The sequence below is a fragment of the Colletotrichum fioriniae genome (genome assembly GCF_027942845.1).
Source record: "Colletotrichum fioriniae strain IMI 355084 chromosome Unknown scaffold_20, whole genome shotgun sequence".
NCBI lineage: Eukaryota > Fungi > Ascomycota > Sordariomycetes > Glomerellales > Glomerellaceae > Colletotrichum > Colletotrichum fioriniae.
In genome coordinates this window covers 433,011-445,541 of record NW_027076856.1, presented here as the reverse complement: position 1 = coordinate 445,541, position 12,531 = coordinate 433,011, and the positions used below count along the sequence as shown (strand labels likewise).

At 52.8% G+C, this 12,531-nt stretch overlaps 5 protein-coding genes across 5 annotated transcripts; 3 read left to right on the top strand and 2 right to left on the bottom strand.

Annotated features, from left to right (window-relative positions):
* Window positions 1–426: 426 nt before the first annotated feature.
* N0V96_012044 (uncharacterized protein) lies at window positions 427–948 on the bottom strand (the record flags this gene model as incomplete). Its single annotated transcript, XM_053197160.1, has 1 exon — window positions 427–948. One exon carries the CDS (start codon window positions 946–948, stop codon window positions 427–429), a length of 522 nt encoding a protein of 173 aa, XP_053045467.1.
* Window positions 949–3,122: 2,174 nt separating this feature from the next.
* Window positions 3,123–4,122, top strand: N0V96_012043 (uncharacterized protein; the record flags this gene model as incomplete). The annotated part of the gene is made up of 2 exons (XM_053197159.1): window positions 3,123–3,342; window positions 3,398–4,122. 2 exons carry the CDS (start codon window positions 3,123–3,125, stop codon window positions 4,120–4,122), a joined length of 945 nt encoding a protein of 314 aa, XP_053045466.1.
* Window positions 4,123–5,095: 973 nt separating this feature from the next.
* Window positions 5,096–5,763, top strand: N0V96_012042 (uncharacterized protein; the record flags this gene model as incomplete). The annotated part of the gene is made up of 3 exons (XM_065759480.1): window positions 5,096–5,184; window positions 5,318–5,672; window positions 5,728–5,763. The coding sequence occupies 3 exons, from the start codon at window positions 5,096–5,098 to the stop codon at window positions 5,761–5,763; spliced, it is 480 nt and encodes a 159-aa protein (XP_065611934.1).
* A 1,190-nt stretch (window positions 5,764–6,953) lies between these two features.
* rrb1 (Ribosome assembly protein rrb1) lies at window positions 6,954–8,477 on the bottom strand (the record flags this gene model as incomplete). Its single annotated transcript, XM_053197158.1, has 2 exons — window positions 6,954–8,224; window positions 8,273–8,477. 2 exons carry the CDS (start codon window positions 8,475–8,477, stop codon window positions 6,954–6,956), a joined length of 1,476 nt encoding a protein of 491 aa, XP_053045465.1.
* Window positions 8,478–8,893: 416 nt separating this feature from the next.
* On the top strand, window positions 8,894–9,480 carry N0V96_012040 (uncharacterized protein; the record flags this gene model as incomplete). Its single annotated transcript, XM_065759479.1, has 2 exons — window positions 8,894–9,354; window positions 9,417–9,480. 2 exons carry the CDS (start codon window positions 8,894–8,896, stop codon window positions 9,478–9,480), a joined length of 525 nt encoding a protein of 174 aa, XP_065611933.1.
* Window positions 9,481–12,531: the final 3,051 nt, after the last annotated feature.

Genomic DNA, 12,531 nt, shown 5'->3' with positions numbered 1-12,531 from the left:
TTGAACTTCACATTTTCTTCTTTTCGACAGCGATGGATTTGACCGGTTGGGCACGATACGACGAGGCGCATCTATCATGATCAAGAACTACAGATACCCCACACAATAACGGCTGCGAAGAGATGATCAAGGACGGCGGCATATATCTCCATTTCTTTTACTATCTTTTCATACAGACAGACTAGACAGCCCAAGGATATCGGTTGGGGTAGCATTTTCTGGGTGGCCAAACAAAGCAACAAAGCGGCGTAAATGAGGGATGAGGGGCATGAAAAGTTTGGAGAGTTACAATGAAACAAAATTGATGTTTTTTCTGCTACGCTACAACCAAAAGTTTACCCCGTCCTCCAAATCCTATGTGCACAGCGGCGCGACAGCCGCGGTGTGAGACTCGGCTGGAAATGATTAGAAACGCGACGGCGGCAATCACCCCCTCAAGGACATTTTCCAGTCCGATCTCGGGCCCGTATTGCCGCCGAGGGTGTAGCCGCCAGAGACAGTGGAACCATCATCAGGCTTGGCGTCCTTCTCGGCGGCTGCGGCGGCTTCCTTCTTCTTCTTCTCGGCCTCGGCCTTCTTTGCGGCCGCCTCGGCGGTTCTCTTCTTGGCCAGCCCACCCAGCTCCTGGACGGTGGTCTGCAGGCTCCTGGGATCGGCGCCGCGGATAACGCTCCGTCCGCCGTTGTAGGGCTGGCCGTTCTCAAAGAACATGAAGGTCGGCATCGCGGTCACGCCATAGCGTCGGGCGATATCTTGGGCGGAGTCGACGTTCACTTTTACAAAGACGAGGGAGCCCGGCTGGCCGTGAGTGTTTGAGAAGGATTCGTATATCGGCTTGATGGCGTGGCATGGGCCGCACCAGTCTGCGTAGAAGTCGGCAACAAGGTATGTGTTTGATGAGAGGAGGTTTGTGAACTCTGTGAGCGTTGTGGCGTGAAGGACGACCATTTTGGCGGGTGAATGTTGTAAGTGTTGTGTGTTGCGGAATGGGATGAAAGCTGAATGTCACTATGTATGGTAAAGTAATTGAGATGACGTCGTCGGTAAATCCGTAGCGTTGTGTCTTCGTCAAGCGGTTAGTATATATTGAGGATGCGGCAGTTTGGCTTATATGGCGAAAGGCTCACTTGGACTTGCTAGAGTGAGGGCATGAGTGAGGGCATGAGTGAGAGTAAGAGTGAATGTGAGTGAGGGCATTCGTCAGCGACGGCAGTGATCTCGTCAGCTTCTCTTTCCAGCGGTAAATGTGGGGTCGGCGGCCGAGGAACCTTCCAGGTGCTCCGGAGCACATTTGAGGGAACACTAATTTCGGTCATTGGCTGCGCCCCGCGCTGTCATCTCCAACTAAGTCCAGTCGAGAACTCCACAGCCGTCGCTGCAAGCAATTTGTCACTATCGCGTCTCTTGCATCTTACACACTACCTTACACCTGGCAGCTTGCTCATTGGATCGACCTCTGACTCTCCTAGGTCGGCCTGCTGCATGTGCTCCAGATCGCTGGCCCATCTGTCTAGCAATGCAGGCCGCCGAATCGGTATCTTCTGCATGGTTTCCGAGTCACTGGATCCTCATGACTTTCTGTTTCTCCTAACTGATGTTTCGTTATCGTTGCTGACTACTTCGTCAGTGCTCAAAGGGCTTTAATCCGTGTGAGCAATTTTCTACGGGTATAGCTCCTATTATGAGATTGCTGAGAACGTTCGTCATTTTGTTTCTCACTCTTCATTGCGATCGATCTTCCCCATCATTCACACTCAACGCCGTCGTACCTTATGGTCTCGCCATGCTCTATATGCTACTGTCGGCCTCTCTGTCATTGGAACCGACATCAAACTTAATGAGCTCTGCCGTATTGACGCTCATTTGCGAGATGACTTCGCCGTACTATATACTCTTCCGGGCTAGAGGACACCGAGTTCTGACGTCTCATATCTCTTTTAACCAGCAAGCGCCCATAGTGTCGAGCCCAGTTGAGAATCCCGTCTTGGCACTCCGTGTATATGTGAGGGAAAATCACGATCTCGCGAAACGCCGGCCGGCCATCGTCGAGTGACGGCAACACACGGTACCTGAAGGATTACCAACACCCTCGGCTCTCATAATAGAATGTTTGTCTGCCCTCGGCGGCTTTTTTGGACAAAATGTCTGGGATCATCGAGTCCATTAACCAACAACCCCTCATTCACCCTTTGTCATTGCGTCAGATGACCCCATCAGGTGTCTCGCAAAGTCGCAATCCCCCAGACCTCAAAGCGCCCGTCGCCCCCTTACTCCCAACTCGATCCACGGCTCTCGCCGCCCCTCCAAGTTAGTCTTTCACACCTTCACGGCCGTCGCCGGCGCCTAGTTGAGCGCGAAAGGCTCGGGGGATAGGTACCATGTATCTCTCCAGGGATGTCGGGGATATCTCATGTGGTGTCGGCCATCTTGGGTCTAGTCTTGTACTGACCCTGCCGGCTCTCTGACCTTATCGAGTTGATCTTTCCCCTAGAAGACCAGGCTGCCTTCAAAAGGCTCGAAGCGCCTTGAGCTGACAGCCAACCCTTATTCAGAAACAAGTGAGATGTGTATATTCTAGCCTGATATGGCCCCCACCCTCCACGGCTCGACGTTGAGTTGAGCCTCAGGGGTATGAACTCTCCTTGTCCTGGGGTTTTGGGGTCGCCAGGAACCATTATTACATGACACCAAGCGCTAGACATGAGCGTCTCGCCCGGCATGAAGTGGCATCGATTGATGTTAGCCTGTGGCTGGCTTCCCTTGGCTCATCTTCGAAGCGACTACAGGGTATTGAATTCCGAGTCTCGGGGGCGGTATGTATCATGTCGAGTGGAACGATCGTCTAAGTGACGATGTTGTCAAGAAGACCGTTGGAAAGGCCGCGATATCGATGAAGGTGGCGTCTATGAGTCGTAAGAAGCTCATTCGCGAGCTCAATAAGCGATAGACATGATCAGACCCGCTCAAGACTGGGTGGATCTCACCTGGTTATCACTTGAGACGTAGGATATAAGACATGTTCCCTTGATTCTCGAGTGAGGGCTCGTAGATAGCAAGCACTTCCTTTTTCTTACACCAAACCCGAAGCTCCCATATCGTCGTTGTATACAATCTCTTCCAAAATGTCCAGTTACCAGGTCCTCAATTTTGGCTTTGAGCTCGAGTTATCTCTCAATAGCAGTAAGAAGCACAAGAATTGGCTATCCATGGCCCATGACACCAGCAGTCGCTTAGCCAAGAAAGGTGTCAGCAATCATGTTAAGGAAAAGGTGGATGGGAACTACCGCAAGTGGTCCATAGTTCAGGAGATTACGATCCCTCAGAATCCTGCCAAGAACAACTGTCAGTATATCAAGTCACGTAACAAACCCTGAGTTCTGACGCTGAGACGGCTCAGGGGCACTTGAGCTAGTTTCCCCCGTCTTCAACCTCGAGTCTCAGTGGCTATCAGATGCAGACAACATCTTCTCCGCCGTCCAGAAGCACTCGTCCGTTCAGATGCTTCCGCAGTGCAGCACTCATGTACACGTCAGCCAGGCAGATCGGGAGTTCTCATCGTTCCAGCTGGCCTCTTTGGGCAAGGCAATCCTGACATATGAGCCTTGCTTCGATGCCCTCGTCCCGAAGGATAGAGCTTCCGCCTACTGGTGCCAGAGCAACCGCCGAAACCCGGTGCTATCTCGGTGTCAGACCCTCGAAGACTGTCTCGATGCCCTTGATGTCGCGTCCCAACGAGGGACTACCGCCGTCGTAGAAACAATGTGCCTCTTCCCGGCATCCAGTGCGTACGGAAGAGCACATGGGAGGAAGAGAGATTTCGTTCACGGAAAAGTCTACAAGTGGAACTTTGCCCGCTTGCTCGGACACGATAGCAGCCGCACTATTGAGTTCCGGCAGCCTTCGGGTAGCACTTGCATGGAAGATGCCATCGGCTGGGTTCTGTTGACGCTGACATTCGTCGCTGGCGCAACTGGAGGTGGCAACTGTATCGGCTCGTTGGAGAGTGGCAGTGATGACCGGCTGGAGTTCTGGCAGCTTCTGTGCCACGGCGCTGGAGTTATTGGGCTTGACCCCTTTCTACTTGATGTCTTGAGCGGATTCATCGGTCGTGCAGCAGTTTGATCGAGTAGACGCCGTCGATCACATAAGAGCTCACTCTTTCCTACTGCCCCTCAAGTTGGCTTCTTTCATCCTCCGCTTGGTAGTTTGGTTCTTGGGAAAAGAATAATAGCCAGGGAGGTATATTATATCATTCAGCCACTTCGGCTCTCAATCGTCTCAAATGCTGGTTGTGATGATGGAAGTTTCAACCGTTGCCAAATGAATATAGCGTTGGTCTCGGCATTCCGGCAACCACTTCAGGCCCGGAAGAGTTCCCTCCGGTAAAACTCTCCTTCAAGCCAGTACGCTGTACAACGTGATGTACTTTGAGCGCTACTCTCATCTCGGTTCCGAAAATCAATCGCATTGCAACGTCATGTTCTGTAGTTAATCTATTCGGAACGCCGCTCCCTCGACGAGTTTGGTCAAATATAGCCTTTACTACCGCCGCCCACAGAACACATTGCACGACTCCCGGAGCTCTCAGGGCAGGAGCCAAAGATGGACCATAACGAGAGGAGCATCTAGTTCCGTCGGGGCTCTTCAGCTGACAGGCTTTTGGGATTGGATGCAACGTGAGGAGAAGCCTATTTGGCCTTTCTCGAGTATATAACCATACACACTTGGCATCCACTTCAGTCGTTCGCCAAGCTGTCAACAGATCTTGTTGCAACCACCAAAGGCTTGGTTCGCATTCTTTTGAACTCTTTCTAGATGAGCTTGCTACGTGTCCTGGCCAGCGGCCTAACAGCAATGTTGATCGTCAGTCCTGTGGTAGCGCAGACAACAGTACCAGCTTGGGGACAATGTAATTCATGATAGCCTCACCTGATCATGCTGAAACCAGTATCTAACACAGTCATAGGTGGTGGCAACGGCTGGACTGGAGCCACAAGCTGTACTAGCGGCTACACCTGCTCAGTTCTGAAGTAGATATATCATTCTAACGTAACAATTTATCCGCTGATCTTTGGAACAGCCCCTATTACTCCCAATGTATTCCAGGATCCAGCACTCCAACAACTGCATCCAGCAGACCTGTCTCAACCTCGACCACCCCTATCGCAACGGCCACGAACACCCGTACGACTTCTCGCGCAACTACCACTCTTGCGACCGTGACCACCACGGCTGCAGGTGGCGGCGGGTCCGTTCCTACAACTCTCGTGTCTGGATGGTCTTGGATCCGTGCCGTGGCCTCGCCCAACTTCCACAGCTACCTCCAGGCTAAGCCCACCGGCACGCCCAGCAAAGCCTACCTCGATTCACCCAGCAGCGCAGGTCAGTTCAAAGTTGAGGACGGCCAACTCGTACATCTGACTGGATCATCGCCGCTTTACCTTAATGTCGAGAACCCGACAGACAAGACACAGAGAAAGCTAGAAACGTGGTTTAGTGCAAGCAAGGGCACATATGGAACTTTTGCTTTCCAGGGTGACACGCTTACGTGGAGCACGCCCGACATCAACAGGCCCAACGTGGCTGCATGGCTTGTTTGCGAGAACCAAGAGGTGTTTATCAACACGGGGGCATATCTTTATCAGACGCCTACTGGCTGTTTTGATCAGACTGTGAGTGAAACCCTAGACCCTTACAAGATAGTGTTACGAAACTAATCAGAACTAGATTCATTCCTACGGAGGTTCGACCGCAGACCTCTAGTATTACCAAGATATGCCCCCTAAGTAAAAAGCTTGACATTCAAATACACTATCCTCCCTGTAGTGCCTCAACAAGCTACACTGCAATTACTCCATGCTCCCTTCCATCTCTCTCTTGCCTCCGGGGTTGTTCATCACCATGGTAGTCTCCAAGGTGAATTTGTGCGGCCCCACATAGCTCTGTGATTTGCTTCCATCTGCGAGTGTAGTGTCCCTGAAATACGACTCGTCGAGGTGTATCCCGCCCAGCAACGAAGCATGACTAGTAAAAGCCCACCAAACACTGAAATGCATCCCTGTCCCCATCGGTTCCAGACTCCATGTAATGGAGTTGATCTCAATGCAGACCACCTTGTCGACCGTCGGTACTTTGGGGCCAGTGTCCGTGTTGATGGTGCAGTTGGCGAAGTCGGCGCCGGGGGTTGGCTGAACCGAGAATATGACACTATTTCGGTTCGTGTTAGCAATGAGTTCTGTAACGATATGTCCCTCGCTATCTCGTAGGTAGTCTAGCTTACAAGTTTCTTGTGCTTGGCGGAAGACTCCCCGCGAAGAACCTGTCGACTTCGAAGACTGCTGCAGTGCGTGCGGCGTGTTTACCAGGGGTAGAAGGGGCAACAAGTGCCAGATGGCAGAGAAGCGCCAGACTTGCAAGATACCGCATGTTGAAGAGAATTTAATGATCTAGTGGTATTGGCTTACTTTTCGACTCATGTCTCTCAGGGTTGTCAATTGAAATGGCGACGTATCGTCTTTATTTATGTCAAAGGCGCTCGGTCTCGCGCCCCTTGTCTTTGGTAACACTGAGCAACATTCGACAATCACGAAAACCTCAAAGGATTACCCGAAGATTCAACCGCTCTTGGATACTCGAATGGGGATCTCAAAAAGAAGCCCTCCATCTCGTAACCAGAATCCAATATGACACCTGAAATAGACACTTTCATGTGACAAACGGGTCATACCTAGGGAAGCAAACATCGAGCATACTGCGTTATACGAGAGAACTCAGGGCTTTGTGTAACAAAATATACGACTTTTGATTCCTACCAATCGGCTCCTCATCCGTGAGCGCCCAAGCCATGCAGAGTTCTTCAGATCCGAGTATAGCAACAAAACGGACACGCCAAAAAGTCATCCATTATGAACAAACAAAGTTGGTATCCCATTAACTTTTGACTAACCATCCGTCTAAACGCTAATCGTACGGAAAACACTGAACTCGTCACCAGTAGCCATCAAGCTACCAGTAATCTGGGGATGCCAGTGGAGCTCCTTGACATTGGACAGGTAGTGGACGAACAACAGCTGAGGCGGCACATCCTTGACGCCGCCGGTGTCCTTGCTCTCTTCGTCGTCCAGCTCGACTGCCAAGTCCCACAGGGTGACGGTGTTGTCGCCCGCCGCAACAGCAATAATACTGTCGTCTGTGGGGTGCCACTCAATACTCGTGACCTGCTCCTTGTGGTAGTTGAAGCTGGCAATCGGCGAGGGCTTATCGGAAACAGAGGTAGAGCTCTGCTTCCACTGGCGCAGATCCCAGACGGCGAATTCGCCATCGTCGGCACCGGAGGCAAGCAGATGCGTCGTGAGGGGTGACCACGACATGACGTTGACATCGTGGTTGCTGACCTGCATTGAAAGAGCGGGCTTTCTGCTCTTGCTACGGACGTCCCAAACGCGGATTGTGCCGTCGCTCGAGGCGGATGAGAAGACAGACTGTTCCGAGGGACTCCATTGAATTTCCTCAACGCTGCTGGTGTGACCCTGGAATGGCCGGGTGTCGGTGACGAAACCGCCGCCGTCGGTGCGGGTTGTGACGTAAATGAGACCATCGTTGTCACCAGTGAGGAGCTTTCCACTGGGAACAAGGGGGGACCAGTCAAGAGCGTAGCCCTCTGCCTTGTGGGCGCGAATAGTCGATACTGGCTTGTTTTGCTGCGCGGAGATGACGGTGCCCGGGTTATCGAAGGAGAAGATGTGAGGAGTGATATCATGAATGAAGATGCTGGATGACTCGGTCATGGTGGCTGTGAGGGTGGTGGGAGGTCTGGAAGCATCCTGCGAGGGGATCTGGTGGGCGCGGATTCGGTTTGTGGTCGAGTTCAAGGGAATCGCCTTGTGCTCGAGAATGGGCTCGGCGTCCTCGTCGCCATCTTCGTCTTCATCGTCAGAGTCCTCGTCGTCCTTCTCCGTACGGCTCAGACCGCTGAACTTCATAACCATCAGCTGGTTCTCGCCAGCCCTGGCGTTCTCTGCTTGTGTACCGGCCACGGTGTACATGGTGGCGGGGTAGACCTTGCGGTTGTCACCGAGGCTGTCGCGGAGTATATCGAAAGACAGACAGGGCCATGGTGTGCTCAGGTTGTGCAGCATTTCGTAGGTAGACACGTCGGGCGCGAGTGTCTGTCCAGCCTCAAGCTTGTTTCGTCCGACGATGAAAGTGCCCTGATCGACGGCAGCTAAGCCGGTCAGCTAAGTTCTGAGTCGCGAGGCTGTTGCTTTCATACCTTCCCTCTCCTCGGCCTCTCTCTCTGCGTCAGGTCGTCCATCAACACCGGCCTCCATGATTTCGTCCTCCTCGAACTCATCCTCGAATTCGTCCTCGAACTCGCCCATGTCGGGGGCCTTCTCGTCAATCTCCATTCCCTCAGGGCGGTCGCCACCCTTGAGGGGGGCGTCCCCCATTTCGACATCAGCAGAGCGTTTCGACATGATTTTTTGCCGTTTTTGGAAGCCAACTTGGAAGTGGTGGTTGGGATTCTGCTCTTCTCGAAGCCGGACTGCGACCTGCAAAATGCTAGTGCCGCAGAAAAAAAAATTAAGGCCCCGCGATTTGTGGCGGCACCGGTACCCCGCGTGGCGGTGTCATGGAATCGATCTGTTGTTGGGGCCGTTTAAGTGTGGCTTGCCTCCAAGTCTGAAACACGTGACCGCGTACGTTCCTCGCGTCACCCGCCATTCCACAGCTTCCAGGCGTATCCCCGTCCCGTCGGTGTTGATTGCCCCGCCAAATCGAATGACCTTGAACACCAGACGATTCCAGGCTTAATTGTCGCTCGCTTTCCGACCTGGCGATCTGCGCCAACGTCGTCCCACTCGACGATGCCTTCTAGAGGATCACCGGCACAATGGCGCCGCAGCAGAACACCTTCGCCGTCATTCCAGACGCCCCCGGGCGCGTCGGTGGCCCCGCGAACAGGCCGCCGATGACATCGAAGCAGGCTCAGAAGCTGTACAAGCAGGCGAACAAGGAACCGAAACGATCCAAGGCCGAACAACGGAAATGGGAGAAGGAGAAACAAGAGGAGATTCGCAAGGAACTGGAAAAGGAGCGCGCAGCAGTCAAGGCCAAGGCAGCGAGAGAACGAAAAAAGGCCAAGGAAGAGGAGGCCCGAGAGAACAGGCGAAGAGCCGGGCAGCCTTTGTTTGACTGTCGACCAAGTCAAGACACGATCGCGCGATTCGTCCGAGGAAATGGTACACACAAGAAGAGAGATTCGTCCGGAGAACCGATACCAAAACCCGAGGCTACCCCTGCCGCCCTGGCCGATATCAAGCCGGATATCTTGGCGTCAACCGCGGCTTCCAAGTCTCCTCTTCAAATTGAATCGTCAGAAGAGAAAAAACCCCCAATTGACTCCATGGTACCAGCTCTTCGTCCTTTACAGAGACAAAATTCAGCCATGTCACCTGCTCAAAGCGCAATTACAAGTGAAAGACAACCTTCGGCTGAAGGGGTCGCACCGAAGCCAACAGACAGAGATACTCTCCCACAACAGCCCCTGAAGCCGCTATTCACGGCGCCAGAAAAGGCCCCAGCAGGAATGGCTCCCATGGGGCCTCCTCCACGACCTGCTGTGAAAGCCAAATCAAGGCCTTTCATGATGCCGAAAGCGACATTGCCAACCCATCAGCCACCTCGGCACAAAATCTTCAAGCAAAAGCCCTCTACCCATCCTTCTGTCCAGCTGAAAACAGAGGTCCCACCACCAAAAGAGTTGCCATTTGCAAAGGCTGCACCGTCAAAGTCATCAACAGCGATGCCTCCGCCTCCAATACCATCACAGAAGCCCAAAATAGAGGTTGTAGCAGACGAAGCCCCGACGGATATGGCCATACCAGCAATTGCACCGTCACCAGTAGTCCAATCGAAACAAATGCTACCGCCACCAAGGCCATCAATATCGCAGATGCCTCCACCAAGCACCCAAGCAATCGTGCAAGATTGTTTCGATGACTTCTTCCCAACAGCCTCACAACTTGCTGTAGAGCTTGAAGAGGATTTCGATGCAGTTGAAACTGCACTGCCTTCACGTTTGAGTACTTCCATACCAAGCAAAGCTCCTACTCAGGGGTCTACCGAACCTCTCACCCGACCCAAAGAGACAAGGAATCTGGCGAATGAAAGAAACTTACCACCAGCCAAGAGCAACTTCCCGGCCATACAAAACCATGAAAGCAACTTGAGTTCACGGCATAAACAGCTGGCCAGCCTAGGGGCACAAGTCCATGCCATACAAGCACCAACTCCTATAACGAACAGACCCCAGAACCGGCATGGGTTGGCTCAAAAGGAACAGATACAGAATCCACAGCAGCACAACAATACGATGCCTCAAGTGGCTTCTGGCCAAAAATCGATCACGAATGGTTCGGTTGCAGCAGCAGCACAAAGTACGCCTCCAGTTAAGCGGCTTGGTGCTCCTCCACTTCTTGCGCCTAGCCGGTTTCCCAACCGCAGCATCCTTCAGGAAGTCAGCAGCAACCACCGACCTACACCAAAACCTACAGTTGCAAAAGCTTTGGCTGTTTTCGACGACTTCTTTCCCTTGATCTGCACTCAAGACCTGATGATGTCCTCTCAGGAGGTGCTGGATATAGAGTCCCCGGCCAAAGCAATGACGCAGTCATCGTCAGGAGGACCGGTAGCAAACCTTGCCTCGCCACTCACTGAGATGGATTTGGGGTCTATAGATTGGGATGATGACTTGGATGATTTTTAATTTGATACATGCATACACGGAAAGGATGAAACAAACAGGCGCTAGATTCAGACCTGAGCATCACAGCACGTCAACGATTAGCAATAGGAAGGCACTTCTGGAATTCTATACCCACAAAGACACACGAGCATTAGCATGTCGGTTGCTTCATTAATAGACAAAAGAACTTTCCTCTTTTCGTTAGTAGCGGATATCAGACCCAATAGAGGGGCTCCGAACGATGGTTACCAGGAGCAACTCAATACTATTCTTCACGAGAAGACTCTATACAGGGGGTTGTTTGCGCTCCCTGCCGCTAGAACTATGTGCTCGTGTCCTTGATCATGTACAGCGCGTGCCGCTACAAGGAAAATCATCCGCTGAGAGACCTTGTCCCTCTCACTGGACTCCTCAAATATCAAGCCCCTCAACTGAAGGGAGAAAGCAAACCTATACCGTGACCATGCGAATCTTTGACTGATCATGCGATGCCGTCCCACCCCCAAACGCCGAGCTAATGCCACCCATGTAACCGGATGACGCCAATTCTCATTCGTCTCTTTGAAAGACCGACTGTCCATCACTCTATGCCGCAGCTCAAAGGTAGATTCCAACCCAGGCCGTCTTGTTCGTAGCCTGCGTTTCGCAACCGTCGACTGCACAGGTAAGTTTGCTTTCATCGTCGCGCCCAAATCCGGTATTCGGGCGCTTAGCTACCGGCTTGCGGTTCTCGTAGCAGTCTTCGCAGTAAACCTAGTACTGCATCAGTAAAGTGACTAGTGCGCAATGTGATGTGGATCCTTACATGTCCGCAACCTTTCAGGGCCCAGAAGTGATGTTCGCTGCGCTGGCGCTTATTGCCCTTCCGCGCAGGTTGCTTCCCGTTGACAGGCACGTCAGGGTCGTAAGCCAGCTCCTCGTTGCATGCTGGACATATCACGACCAGATCAGAGGCGGTGTCCCTCGTATATCCAGGTCTAGGGGGAGGCGGAGCTTGGTGGACTGGCTTTGGTGATTCAGCGCGTTGATCAAAAGCACCGTGTTCGTATTGAAGTTGAATGTTTCCGAGAGGGTTGTTCAAATCTCCTCCTTGATTAATACGATTGTGCAACATGCCGAGCAGCTGTACCTCGTCTTCAGGACCAGGGACGAGTCTGAAAGGATACAGATGGCGCCTTAATCCGGCTGCTAGCCCACTGAATGCACTTCCATTCGGGTTCAGCATAAATCCGAAGGGCTGTCGACTGCGATCGCGCTGACGAGGGGGTGGTGGAGGTGGCGGTACATGCGTACGTCTTCGCGGAACTTCGGGTGAGTCGTCGGTAAGGTCGATGACAGGCGGTGCGTTGCTGGCGAGAATGCTACTGTCACTCCGCGTGAAAGACGGCGGGTTCCTGCCTTGGGAATGTTGCCTTCTGGGATTCATCGGAGGTCGAGGCGCGTGTCTCTGGATAGGGCTGTCGGGTTCGTTGGTCAAGTCGATGACATCGGCAGGGCCGTTTTGATTGTTTTGAGGTCTCCTCTCGTTTCTACCCTGTTCGAAGTACAGCTCCAGATCCACAAGAACATCGCCAGAGCCATTGTGACGGGCCGCGCCGCCTCCAAGTTGCCCTCGCGTGCCTTCATCTCGGCCACCTGGGGGTGCCATCCTTTGTTCGCGGAGCTGTGGCAACTGGTCCATTTCGGCGAGAAGCGCAAGTTCAAGTTCGTCGGCAAGATCGGGAGAGAAAGGGTCAGAGTCGTTAAATAGCGGATCGTGAGGGTCAATCTCGAGCGACATCAAG